Genomic DNA, 14,859 nt, shown 5'->3' on the forward strand with positions numbered 1-14,859 from the left:
ATTTTTAAATAATAAAATCAAATCTATATGTATAATACTTAGTAAAATTATAAAAGAAATAGTTCAGGGGGTAACAAAAAATTTATAGTTAGTTCAGCGGATATTAGGAAGCCAGAAAAAATTTTTTTTTCTCTTTAGGGGCCTATTCAAATTTTTCAAGGGGCTATAAACCCTTCGCCCCCCCTTCCTTCTTTAGTGTCGCTGCTGCACTATTCTTTGTTTCTGGTAAAAGCGCACATTTTGTATTTATGTCTTCGATGTAATGCGATGTCCTAGATTCTTTAAAAAGGCTAAGGCGTGAGTGCCAAAAGAAGTTAGTGTTGTATCAATTATTAGTAAGAATAATGGTGGAAAATAAAGAATATTTGGCAGCTTTATTTCATTCCTGCATCATGAACATCAGCATCCTGGTTTAGGTTGGAGGATATGAGTGGGTCTACCTACACAGATAAGATCCCAGGTTAAGAACTTATCATTCTTCTATAGGATCTTCGATAAACCATCAGAATGTTTACTTTGCGTGACAAAGTCCAGTTGATTCAAGAGTTAAAGGAATTCCAGGAGATTTCAAGAGTTTTAAAACGCTCCAAACTAAAGATGACTATTTTTTCAATCAATATTTTGATCTCTTGTAGATAATGGCAAATATGTGATAATCGTAGGTGTAAAAAAATGTTCAAAATTGTAAGGTAATCCTTGGAGGAAAAGTGGTTAAAATTTTGCATAATTTTAATTAGAATTACTAACATAATATTGATTAACTGTTTAAAAACTATTAAAAAAATAGAACAAAGTATGATAATTAAGAAAATCCTGATCGAATCTTAAAATAGGGTAGGAATGCTAGATAAAGGGTAATCTTTGGATACGGGGGAATATTTACTCAGGCTTTTATAGTTGTGCCACCCTTGGCAAAGTTTCCTAGTCACACCAATGTGTCAAAAATTAATATTTATCTAATACATTCGAATTTTATTTAAAATTATATTAACCTAAGGACTTGTTATATTGTTTATTTCACTTAATATTATATTAATCTAATAGTTACATTGATTGTTATTTACTTTTGAAAAGTATATATATATATATTTTCTTGGGTTAATAGTCAGTTAGTTATATTTGATAATAAATAAAAGGATAAAAAATTTATAAAATAAAAGATTTAGATAAAACTAATGAGATAATAAAAACTGTATGATGTGAGGCAGAAGACATGATACTAATATTACTTTTGATAAAGTTATTACGAAACTAGATACTTAAGATTTGGAAGATAAACTAAAAGATGAGTTAGAGATAAAAAAAAAATGTATTATAATACATTAATATAAAAAAAAAGAACAAAATAACTTATAAAGATCAAAATTAGAACTGTATGATCCAATAATTTTCGATCTAAAACTCATTTATAGTTACAAAATTATCATAATAAAACTCATAAATCTTGCAATAAAATTAGTGAGACAAATAAGTTAGACGATTAAAAACATAGTAATACCACATTTATTTGAGTCTGATTTTGATTCAGATTATCATCAAAATTGAAAAGACGTTAATAGGTCTTAACAGGAAAAAATTTTTTTTGTAAAATTAAAAATAAAAATATAAGGGACATATTTCGTACTAAAATATTTAAAAAAGTGTAACTAAAAATTTTAATGTAATTTCTTTACATTATATGAAGAATTGTATAAAGTCTTATAAAATTACAATGTAAAAAATACTAATATAATAAAAAATGGGTGATTCAATTAATATACAAAATGATTAAAAAAATTTGTGAAGAATAAAAATAATAAAAGGAGAATAGAAAATAACAAGACTATAATTATTTAAATTACAAAAAAAAACCATGTATAGAGATCATTTACTAAATATTTAAGATTAGAATTATTTTCAAGAAAAATTTTTATATTAAGACGCATTTTTAAATTAAAAAAACAAAAGGTGTTTAATTTAAACTTTAAAATAAAAAAGAGAGGGAAGTGTGCAAAATTAAAAATTAACTATAAATTATTATGCGCGAAAATTTTTAAAATTAATACACTAGATTTATTATTCATTTAAAAAAGTGAAGATCCAAAATTATTTTTATCTTACCATATGTTTTAACGATATGATTTTTTAACAAATTATAGATCAAATGAAATAGTTGCTAATTATTTTATTTTTCAATTTTTTATAATTTCTAAATATAAAAAATTTTTCAAAAATACATTTGCACATTTTAACCCTCGTGGAAATCATTTATTAATATATATATATATATATATAAATCGTTATACGGTACGTAAAAATTATATAAAAAACGCAAAATATAAAAAAATAAAATTAAACGCCAAACTAAAATGCGAATCACATATCAAATATTCTTTTGAATTTTATTTTCTATTTTTCCAATTTTTATCATTCTTATTCAATAATTCCTATTCAATTTAATATTCTACTAAATGCATTTTCCAATTCCATTATTCATATTTGACATTCGACAAATTATTCTATACTATACGATGAATTAATGATAAAGATTTGAACAAAACGGGAACGATGATAAAAGAGATAGGAGAACGTACAAAAAACAACAAAGGATTGGAAGCGTGTTCCGCGAGTTCCACGACGACTGCGAGGAACACAGAAAGATTGAAGAAAGAACAGAAGGGGGAATGATATATTTGAATTATATTAACTTAAATTTTACCTTACGGACTTGTTACATTATTTCTATCACTTAACATAATATTAATTTGATACTTACATTTATTGTTATTTACTTTTGAAAAGAATATATATAAAATTTATTAGGTTAATAGTCAGTTGTTTATATTTTATAATAAATGAATTCAAAATAAAGTAATTTTGTATCAACATCATTTTAATTTAACACCATATTAAAATTAGTTGAACAAATATTCAAATTTCAAAAAAAAATAGCGGGTTGATAGCAATTTGACCTTTTTGAAATATAAATATAAGTTTTTAATTATTTTTAGAGAGTAGTAGTTTGCAGTTTAAACAATATTAATAATAGTTCCCTTTATGGATACAATTCTATTTGAGAATCAAAAAAAAATTCAAAACATTTGATATTATCTTACATAGAGGTCTGCAAATGACAGAATTTTAAGGCCCAGTCCTGGGAATTTAGCTTGTGCCCGGCCCGACTCAGTTTCATTTTTTTTTACTAAGGTTTTCTAATGAGAAATTTATGTTGTTGAACACCCAAAATAACAATTATTTATAATATTTGGAAGTGGCTAAATTAAAAAATATTATACTTTACGGATTCAATGAAATATCAGAATCATCAAATATTTATGAAAAATATTTTATCCCCCAGTCCAACTGGCCTAAATAATTTTCAGGGGCTGGGATTAGGCACATAACTTTACAGACCTTTATAGCACCACAATTTTAATCTCATTTAAGGTATATAAAAAAAATTATTCAAATAAATAATTAAATTATAGATAAATTTTACATAAATTATAAAAAAAAACTAACATATACTATGAAATAAAATTCATATCTCTTTATAATTATTTATTTACCAAAAAAAATGATATTTTTAACCTTGACAACTGTAGATAAATTTATTATTGAAAAAGATTGAAATGTAAAAAATTTAAATTAAATTTAAAATTAATTCAAATTTTTTAAACAAAAAATTACTAAAGTTAGATAAAATTGTATTCAATCCGTTTTACCAATTATTAAAGCTAGTGTATAAAATATAGTTAAAACTTCCTTGAATCGCTTAGAATATTAAATCCATAACTAACTTAAATTGCTGAAAAGAAGATTGTCTTATATGAATACATTTTCTTTGCCATTTTTGTCAGCTTTGATGATAGCATTTGGTTGTAATATAGAAAGTAATTTTTTTTTTGTTTAAAACAACATTTTTATATATATATTTTTTTTAATTAATAATTATAAAATCTACTCCTATTATTATGTTAATAAGTTGTGGAATCTTCAAGTAAATTACCAATATTATATATTATACTTTAAATACTATAATTATAATCATCGCTGGATATTTGGGTGAATTACATAAATTTTATTTTGCATATTTTTTTTTGTCATTGAAGTTCGTGAAAAAATACAACACAAACTATATTTTAAAAAACAATTTAAATTATATTTAGCCAATTGAAAAATAAACATCTATCTCATATTACCACCCCAAAATATGCCAAACTTTAAAAATTGTTCATCTTCATAAAATTTACCCAAATATTATAAATTTCGCCCCTTTGGCTTACAAATGACAGAATAAAACTTTTTATTTATTGATAAATTTATTTTTTAAATATAAAATCAATAACTTAACAGGTAAAAAAAAAAAAAAATTAATCAATATGTTCCTTCTAATAATAATAAAAACCTTGTTTAGACAATTGGATCATTTGCAGGCCATTCCCGAGTAAGCTAGCTTTAAAGAATAGACAAAATAAAAAATTATTTTAAATTTAAAAGCTAATATGACTTGCGTAAAAGAAAGTAATTTTTTTTTTAAATATAACTTTTCATTGCTATCTATAACATTCTTTCATAGATGGTGCTATTGTTTATACGATAACGGGTTAGGTTTTGTTTAATTTTTTTAAAGAAAAATAATAGCTTTATTTTTTGATTAAAATGATGATAAATAATATATAATAATGGCAGAATATGTGGAAGATGTTATTAGAGGTAGGCTTTCTATATGCCTATATATATTATATATTATGAGTTTACCTATTCAAAAAAAAAATAATCTTTATATAATTACTTATCTTTCATTAGGCTACGTAAATGACATAAACTTTTACATCGAATCTATAGGTAGTAGATACTATAAGTAAATTATTCCCCACTTCCTTTATTTACCCATTCCTATTGGAATTTAATTTCGCATAATATTCGTTTATGTTGGATAAATATTATATATAACCTTCAAGATTCAAATTTTTGGATGGGTCTAAGTAAATCATTACACATTTTTATCGATATTATCCGTAAAAGGGTTAAAAGCAAATCTAAGATTGTTAGCAAATCTTTAAAACTAAAATCATTTATAGCTTCGGTTTATAGGATCGTATGTAGAATACCTTGTGTAAATATCAGTCAATATTAATATAAATTTTGAGAAAGATAATTAAATATATTTATAAAACGAAATTGTCCTAAATTCACGAAGGTACTCGAGATCCGCAATGGGTGAGTTTTTAGCCGCCGGCTCTTGCATTGGACTGGGTTTTCTAAAATATTTTTGACACTGGACGGGTAGCGGGCAGGTTATAAAAATTTAATTTTTTGGAGTAGATGGGCCGGTTAAATTTTTGGTATTTTTTTTTTAGGGCGAAGTGACCATAACAGAACTTCGATTTATTTTAAAATGATTATTTTTTTATTTCAGAATTATTGCGTATTACATATGTTTAATTAAAAATATACATTGAAGTAAAAATAAATAAATAATTTTTAAAACATTAGCGGGCTTTTTGGCTAAAACCTGCCCATTGCAGACCTCCACTCTATACGCGATGAAATACAATTTGGGGGAAAACGCGTGCTTATACCCGATTTAGATTTATAAAAATTTGCTTGAAAAGAAACGGGCCCTAGAGCCATAGATTTTTGCTGAAAAAACTCAATTGTATATGAGATGAGTATGTATATATTCCCTATAAAGGGCCGGGTTAAATCGAGGCTGATAAACACTAAATATTTCCAAAAACTAATTGCTAACATTATACTTTAATGCAAAAGAATTGATATCTGAAAGACTTACAATCAACTTGGGTATATAGTAATTTCAACACAACAATTTAAAATAATAATAATTATAATAATTACTGTAAAATTTTTGTTTTAAAATTATAATAAAGTATAAAATGTGAGACCAACTGGTAAAAAAAATGTATATACATTATTTTATATAAGGCCACGTACAAAGTTCATTTTACTATTATATAAACCTGAAAATTTGTTTTAATTATCATATCAAGATATCTTATATATGCATCTAACTTTCATTAATGTAAAATAGTATCTTTTAGTTGGTTCAATATGGATTTAAGTATGAATTAATTTTTTTAAAAAACTATATAGATACTAATTTATTCTAAACAATTTTTTTTTTTTATCCTTGGCGTTAAGGAAGACGATTAAAATGTACGAATGCGATTTTCAAAAACAAATTTAAATATATATTAAATAGTTTAATTTGTATTTATTTTAAATGATAAAAATATAGGTATTTATATATTTTTAAAAAAATTGAAACATTCAATTATTTTTATACGATGTACACATACCATTTCATAATTATAAATAATGTAATGATTAACTAATAAATTTCGTAGTTAAATGACAACTAGGGGCTAAATAAATGACTTAAAAAAATATTTAAAAAAAAATGAACTTCCCTTCAATTCAATCATGTATATAACAAAATATTTACTTTAAGCATCAAATTATAATAATATATATATAACTTTTATACAAAGAGAGGAGTTGATTTTTCGACCCATCACTTTCATCTCTAACCATAGTGATTGACAATCTCTTATTGTCTTACACGCATATCATATAATATTGTCATAAGATATTGTGTATAATTAACTATATAATCTACTAATCTACATTATTTGATTGAAATTGGACATTATATAATGTTATATATATATACAATGTAAAAATACACAATTACAATATAATATTGTCATAAAATATTATGTATAATTAACTATATAATCTACTAATCCACATTATTCGATTGAAATTGGATATTATATAATGTTATATATATATAATGTAAAAATACACAATTAAAAACACTTTCAAATAACTAAAAATTAAAAATAAATTTCCATTCTCCTTGGCATTTCCAGTGATGACCAGGAATGTAGGCCAGCGACTATCATTATAAATATATGGACCATGACTTCCGTCTCAAGTAGACAAACAATGATATTATCCAAGCCTTTAAAAAAAAAGTCTTTTTCTCCACTCTCTAATCAATAGTAGATTCGAGATTATTAGCTTTAAATGACCAAACATCTTGAATAGTCTGATCTATAGGATTGCCTAACCCTGAGACTCCCTATATTTCGATAACATCGTCAATAAAATATTTTCCTTTAGAGCAAAGGATCTAGATCCCATTTCCTCCTTATAATTCTTTCATTTTTAAATTTATTTAGATGTTTTTTTTAAAAAATTATTCATTTAGCCTTTGGTTAGTATTATTTTTTACTCATAAACCTTTTACATATAAGATTGCTTTTTATAATTAAAATACATCGTTATAATTTTATTGCTATTCAAATACCTATATTATATAAAATTATCATTATAATAAAATAATATTTGATTATATAAAAAAAAATTTGTTATTTGAAAAATTTTTAGTACAAAAAAGACTTAGTAAATAATTAAAAAAATATATCAATTTAATTTAACATTAACAACACTAGTTAAATCATATTCTCGTTCCAAACCCATTGGTATTCCAACTTATGGGTTTCTACTGTCTTATAAATATAATAATTATTAATATTTATTGTTGTTATAATCGCTATATATAGTGGATGTAAATGGTACCTTAATAATATCTATAGGTTTAATATTAATGCTTTATATATCATTATAAACATTTATTTTATAAATATATAATCGTAATAAATCAGTTAGATAATCAAATAAATATCTTAAATTAATATAAGCTCTTCATATTACAATCCTACTTATCAGAAGATTTCGAATAAACGTCTTTTTTTAAAACCAAAGACACACACATTATTTCAGATAATTTGTATTTTCCCTACTTAATTTTTTATAAATCAATGAATGTAAATATTTAACTAATACATAATCAGGAGAAGGATTATTTTTCCACCTGATTCCATATTCAATAAGTATCTATTTTTTTTCCTCATGCCACGCCTAGTCTGGCCTAAATAATGTGATATATTCTCTTCTTTTTTTACCACACCACATCTTTCAATATTTCATCATTCTCGCTCTTCCTCATTCTTACCTCTTTTACCAATTCTTTATCATTTTAAGCAATATAGCTATTTCTATCTACTCTAATTTCAGTTTCAATTTATTAATTCTGACCACCTAAAATCCATACATCTGCGATTCATAAATTTAACAGATTCTATCCTTCCTAATTTGCAACTTCTTAGATATTGGAGCAAATGTTGTAGCATTATTCTCATTTGTCACCCCCTTTCACCATTTTTTTAGTGCTTCTTAATAGCTTAACCATTTGATTAATAATGCATGTATGTCTTAAATAATTATTTTTATTCTCCATTTATAGTCTTTAATCAAACAAAAATAAACCTCCCTCTATTTATGACCTCGATATTCATTCTTAATCATCATTTATCCCTTCCTCGTTTTTAAAACCATTATTTTCTATTATAATTTCGCTTTCTTATAGATTCAATATTACCATCTTTTGATTCTTTGATTTTTTTTATTTATTTTGACTTAGATTATTTTCGCCAAAGAATATATTATCCAATTACAATTTTAACTATATTTATCATAACTCCAAATCTCATAAAACAACATGTAATGATTGCACCTTCCAACTTTTCTTTCCTGCACCAATGATAATATCTGAAAACAAAGTTTTTCTCAGATGTCAGCCATAAAAATAGTAATAAACTTAGTCTGTATATCTCTTATAATTCATATCTTTTGCGATTTTTTCACAAGATACATAGCAAAGTTAGAAGATTATTTTTATGATGCTGTAGCAAATGTCATAGCAAATATAATATATTTTTCTTAGGAAGCAGAATATGGAATATACCAGGTTTCATGAAATATTCTTAATTAATTAATTTTTAAAAATAATAATACTTTTAGTCATAGAGGAGGTCACGATTACATCGTATAGAGGTTTTAAATATCATTCTTTTTAGTTTTATTTTATTTAAACATCGTAAACTTAGGTGAAGAACCATTCACCCTACAATACAATGGTATATATAACTACAATACAAATTGATTTCATTTTTTATATTTGTATAATATAATATATAATAACGCTTTTAAGAGAGGTGAGATATAGATTCTTAAGAGATTTAGATGATGTTATTAATCCCTAAAAACTGATTGGTTATTTAATGATATATTGTAAATGATAAAAGGTTCAAGAATATTTTCTTCCTGGTTGATAAATGGAGATTACGAGATTCACTTTCAATAGTTATTTTTGTATAATTGGTTATAAACGAAAAAGAAAGAAAAAAATTTTGTGAAATTGAAATTTTGGTATAACAAAACATAATTTTTTTCTTGACGATAATTTCTTATTATAAATTTTACATTTAACTTTGGGTTATTTTGCATTCATTTTTTAATCATATTTTCTTAATCATCAATGGAAAATAAGTTATTATAACTTTTACATTAATAATGGGGTTGTTTCTCATTTTCAATAATATTTTGTTTTTTAATCAATAAAGAATATTTTAGGTTATTTCAAAATTTACAATTCTTATAGCGTCATTTGAGATTTTTATATGTGGCCACCACTGCAATCGTAAAAAAGAAATGAAAAATTTTCCTAAACTACCTTTTACTTCCTTCACATTTTAATTAGATATCATAAATATATTTTTTATGTCCGATTTAAATTTTTTCTTAAAAAAATCGCTTTAAATATAATTTGTTTTATTCAAACCGTTTTAACAGTTTGTAGCCGTTTAAATGAAGTGGCTAAACTCAGTTTTTAGTCAAATACTATTACCTTAGTCTCATTTATTTAAAAAAATTTATAGCATAACTTTTGAAAATAGCTTAAATACCTCAATGCTAAGTGGAATTTATTTGGCATGTGTAGATTGGGCTCTATTATAAGCCGAATTTAACAAATTGGTAATTATTAATTCTTATATTACAATCAAAAAATAATTCAATTACCTTTTATTGGGGATTTAATAATAAATCAAAAGCCTTTTTAAAAACTGGTTCCAAAATTTATTATACTGTGAATTCAACGAATGTTTATGGATTTTTTAGCGCAATATTATAATCAGCTCGGTGATGTATAATTAGCATCCCAATGACGGAAGGAGGAAGGTTTATAAATATATTAGATGGTGGGAAGAAGAAAAAGGAAAGAAAAACTTATACTATTTAGAAAATTGGTAATATTTATAAGTGCGCAGAAATTAGATCTGTTAGAGCCGCGTCCCCAAGACCCGATCATGTAAAAAGATACAAAATTATTTTTTTTCCGGCTAGACTAAAAAACACTGACTAAAATTTCCACCAGCCGGCTCAGGCCAATCACTAATGCGAATAGAATAGAATAGAATGGGTATTGATTGGGCCTGCGCCTATAATTTATTTCAAAAAACTTCATTTCTTATCATTTCAAACGGTAAGATATTTATAAAACTATATAATATCACATTTGAATAATAATAATTAATGCTCGATGTATATTAACGTGTTATCAAAATTCAATATTGATCTCCTTCAATTTTATAGGTAAATACATGGCCATTAAAAAGTTGTCCTTTATGCTGGCTAAATTTTCGATTTCCGCCTTTTTGCCTAGATTTTTCAGATATTCGACCTAAGAGGGTAAAACGTGTATGATAAAAAAAAAATTATTTTCGATATGCATATAATTTGATTGCTAGTGAAGAACCTCATAAAGATAATCCTTATTTGCTTCCTGTGCCATATATGGACGCTTTAGAAGCTCGGCGCATTTCGAGGTATCATATCTGTTGAAAGGTATCAACGTCGAGGGTAAATTAAATCTGAAAAAACAAAATTTTCTATATAGTATTCTTAAAACGAATCGGTGATTATAGACAAAGTAATATAATGTAAGCTTCTAGATTTTTCTGCCACCTACGAACAATCTCCAGGCTTTAATGTTATTTTGTCCCTTTTAAGATCAAAACTTGAGGATTTTAATTGTTCCAAATGATCCTTAAATAAAAACAGGGAACGTGTTTGGCATATACCATAGACATTTATATTGCCAACTCTAAATCAGAGGCATGGTTTGGTCGTGTCCAGGGCCATAAATAGGATTAAAAACTGAGCTACAAGCCGGGCCGGGCTTCATTTTAAATTTTTGCATGCTTATTCTTTCTTTCTTTCTTTCTTTCTTTCTTTCTTTGTAGGTTAGTAACAATTTAATTAATCTGGGATAAAAAGAATTAATTTTTTTCAGAAACCCCAAACTAAAATTCTTTAACCTTTCTATATCGGTTGGCAGGAGTCCTAACCAGTGGACCTTTGAACATACTAAGTTTTGAGATTCACGAAATAGTTCCTTAAATTTATATAATATTGTTAAGTAGTTGTAATTTATAATTTTCCTTTTAAACTACTTGTTTTGTTTTGGTAACGACATACAAAATTTAAACTGATTTTCTCTTTTTTTGTTTGAACTACACTAATCCTAATTGTGAATGACATTATAATTAGTTAGAAATTTTATTTACAAATAGATGAAATTTTGATTTTATATTTTTTAGTATAAAAATTAAATTAGATTCGTAATATTTCCAATTTTTCGGAAATACCAATTTTCAGAAGTCAACAATTATAAAAAATAATAATAAGTTCGTGTGAATCATTTTAAACATTTTCCCAACCGCGTCGCCGCTATATTATAAATTGAGGTGGCAGGCCTGTTAACGCGGCTCAACCAAAGCGGTAGCCTTTTCACCGCAGAAAAAAATTGCAAGGAGGAAGGGAAGGGAGAGATAATGACTTAACATAAATTTGTTATAAATATTTAGATTTTTTCTAGTTTTTTTGATAAATTAAATTCAAGTATATTATATTTCACGCGAGATGGCGTGCTATAAAAACGTTTTTTTAAAATAAATTTAAGTATATACATCTTATCATTTTTTTCTTCCCATCTTTTGTAAAACTAAAAACTAATATGATGATCACGTGATTCAAAGTCTTGCCGGAAACTTCTCGGGATGAATAAATAAAAAATTCCGTCGGAATCGGGCGGGGCTCGGAATGATATTTTGGGAAAAATTTCGGGCCGGGTTCAAACTATTATGTCCGATGACGTCACTCCTCCCATTCATTGTGATTAAAAAAATGATCTAATTATAAAATGGATGCCACCCCCCCCCATCATTCTACCTCCTTCACCCCCCCCCTCCACCCATAAAGTACTCCTTTCCTCTAAGATTTTAACAACGCCAATTAAGGGCTCTGTTAAAGATTGGATCAAATCTCGATCTTCTCTAAGTTCGTTTGTTATGGTAACCTAAAAAAATTACTTAATAAAAATAGCGTCATTACCTTGGATCCAAACTTGTATATCGTCATTATATCGAATCCTTTTTTTTTTTAAAACAGATGAAATATATATAGAAAAATATTTTAATATTTTAGGAAAAGAAAAAAAAATCGTGTCAAAGAAAACAAACTGTTTTAATGCAAAAATGTAAGGTTATGTCTTAGCATAAGATTTGCTCTACGACAAGTTAAGTTTATTATAAAATATTATACGAATATTTCGAAATGTATTGTAGTGTTGTTTAATTGGCTCGATTTTTTAAAACCGGCTAACCGAATATTTTAGCCAAAAAAAATGTCATATGCAAGCCTCGAGATTTCTTAAATAGAGATGCCCAAAACCTTTCCGCCATCTGTGAGCAAAGATTTCCAAGCCTTTATAATATTTTATAGCTAAAAATAATTGGGTTATAGCCGCTTTTAGAAATCCAAGAAACGCTTTCTAAATGTAAGGTTTTTGTCGTTCACGCGACTTAGCAATACGGTGTTAAAACGCGCGGCAAAAAAAGGAGGAATCTTTCGCTAACGACATAACCTCAAAAAGAATTATTTAAATATACTATATACCATGAGGATCAGAATCCGTCAAAACTAATATAGGAATGTTTCGATAAAGGTTACTAAACGAAACCAATAAGCTTCTAGTGTTAATGTCGGGATAACCTTTACCCTTTATATACATGTTTATTATAATTTAGATCGGCTTTTTAGGAGTATAAACTTTTTAGGTTCTCACTGTTAAAGAGTATATTTCTTAATCTCAAGACTCCTCCCCAAATATAAGTAAATATATATATAAGTACAAAAAAAATAGATGTTTTACTGTCATGAGAATGATAGGATAAAATTTGGCCAACAATCCATCGTCTAACAAATTCTGGAAACAGGAATCCTTCTCTACGACCAATATAAATTTTGGCGGATTTTTATCTTCTTTGATAACTTCGAGTGCAAAATAAGTGACAAAAAAAATATTAAATGATGATCTCCAAGCAGCAAAAATAGCTGATCCCTATGGCGCTAGCAGAGTTGTTAAACGCTATTTTTAAAAGTAGCGCGCTACCGCTATAGCTATTTTTCAAAAAAAGTAGCTTTAGCTACTTTTGAAACAAATTTTTTTATTTTTGCTTATAATGTAAATGTATAATAAATAATAATATAAAAATCAACATTTATAAATATAAAAATATAGTTAGTTTAGATTATAAAAAATTAAGCAATATAAATAAATATTTATTTTAATTTGTTGCATTTTAATAATAATATCATTTCAATATTATTATCCCCAAGTCTAGAGCGACGATCAGAAAGTATAAGCTTTGCTTTGCTAAATAATCTCTCGACACTAGCACTTGAGGGCAAGGAAGCTCTAAAAATATTTAATCAGATCAATTTATAAATATAAATAAGTTTTTACCTTCTGTGTCCAACTATCTGCCGGTGTACATACATAAGATATATCTGATAACTCTACTATTAGAACATCTTTAATCACTTTGAAGTTGTCGGCTATTTTATTCATAAGTGTCTGGCGACATAAAACTGTTGTGCCAGGGGATAAAGTTTTAATCATCATAGTAAATGATGGATTATCAACCAACAATGGCTGAAATGTGTCAATAATAAAATCAACAATTACTTTATCAGCCAATTTTTGTGAAATATTGGCATGTTTATTATCAGTTAATTTGGTTTGGATAGTATTTGTCTTTTTGAATGAAGATTCTCTTATACCAAAATTTTTTATATGTTTTTCTATTTCCTTTTAGCAATTGGCGTGAACAGTCTAATAAAATAAATAATATTATAATGTAAAAATAACAATTTACCTTTAGGTATTTCTTCAGGTTATAGCTAGGGATGTAAGACAGGGGAAATTTCCCATATTTCCCCTATAGTTTCCCCAATTTTTATAATAGGTTTTTTTTGCCTAAATCAACATGATTTTTATAATATTAACAGTTTCCCAATTTTGAAAATGATCTTATGATAATATAAATACGATTTTTATTAGATTTTATAAAATCATTTTTTCCTCGTGGTTCATATCATAAATTATAATTGTGTTTTGTTTTTGAATTATGTCAATTTCCCTATTTACATTTGAAAAATTTTATAAGATACTTGTTAAAATTAAATAGCTAGTCTGAAAAGTATAATTATATTATAAATAAATACCAATGAAATTTATAAATAATATATGAAATTTTAAGTTATGTTAATAGAGAATATTTATAGTAATTTATTTCACAGTTTTTAAATTTAGTTGAAAATTTTTAGTATTAATTAATGTATTTACAGTCATCTTGACAGTGAGTTTAAGAGGATTGAACATATAATCAATGAAAAATTAAGCAAAGGTAAAAATTTGACTCTAATTAGTGATGGATGGACAAATATAAGAGGGGAATCCATTATCAACTTTATTCTAGCAACCCCCTGTCCCATTTTTTATAAATCGATTCACACAGGATCTAACATGCACACCGGTGAATATATATCAAACAAATTTATTAAAGTAATTGAAGAAGTAGGAATTTTAAAAATCAACACCAT

The 14,859-nt window shown here is 25.7% G+C and overlaps 1 protein-coding gene across 1 annotated transcript; it reads right to left on the reverse strand.

The window, feature by feature from the left end:
* Nucleotides 1-10,471: 10,471 nt before the first annotated feature.
* LOC135930936 (meiotic recombination protein SPO11-like) lies at nt 10,472-13,876 on the reverse strand. The gene is made up of 7 exons (XM_065467739.1): nt 13,735-13,876; nt 13,127-13,245; nt 12,871-12,973; nt 12,307-12,344; nt 11,232-11,308; nt 10,670-10,784; nt 10,472-10,594 (listed from the first exon to the last, which is right to left on the reverse strand). The coding sequence occupies exons 1-7, from the start codon at nt 13,874-13,876 to the stop codon at nt 10,472-10,474; spliced, it is 717 nt and encodes a 238-aa protein (XP_065323811.1).
* Between the last annotated feature and the right edge of the window lie 983 nt (nt 13,877-14,859).

The sequence above is a fragment of the Gordionus sp. m RMFG-2023 genome, chromosome 1, assembly GCF_954871325.1.
Source record: "Gordionus sp. m RMFG-2023 chromosome 1, tfGorSpeb1-WG-v2, whole genome shotgun sequence".
NCBI lineage: Eukaryota > Metazoa > Nematomorpha > Gordioida > Chordodea > Parachordodidae > Gordionus > Gordionus sp. m RMFG-2023.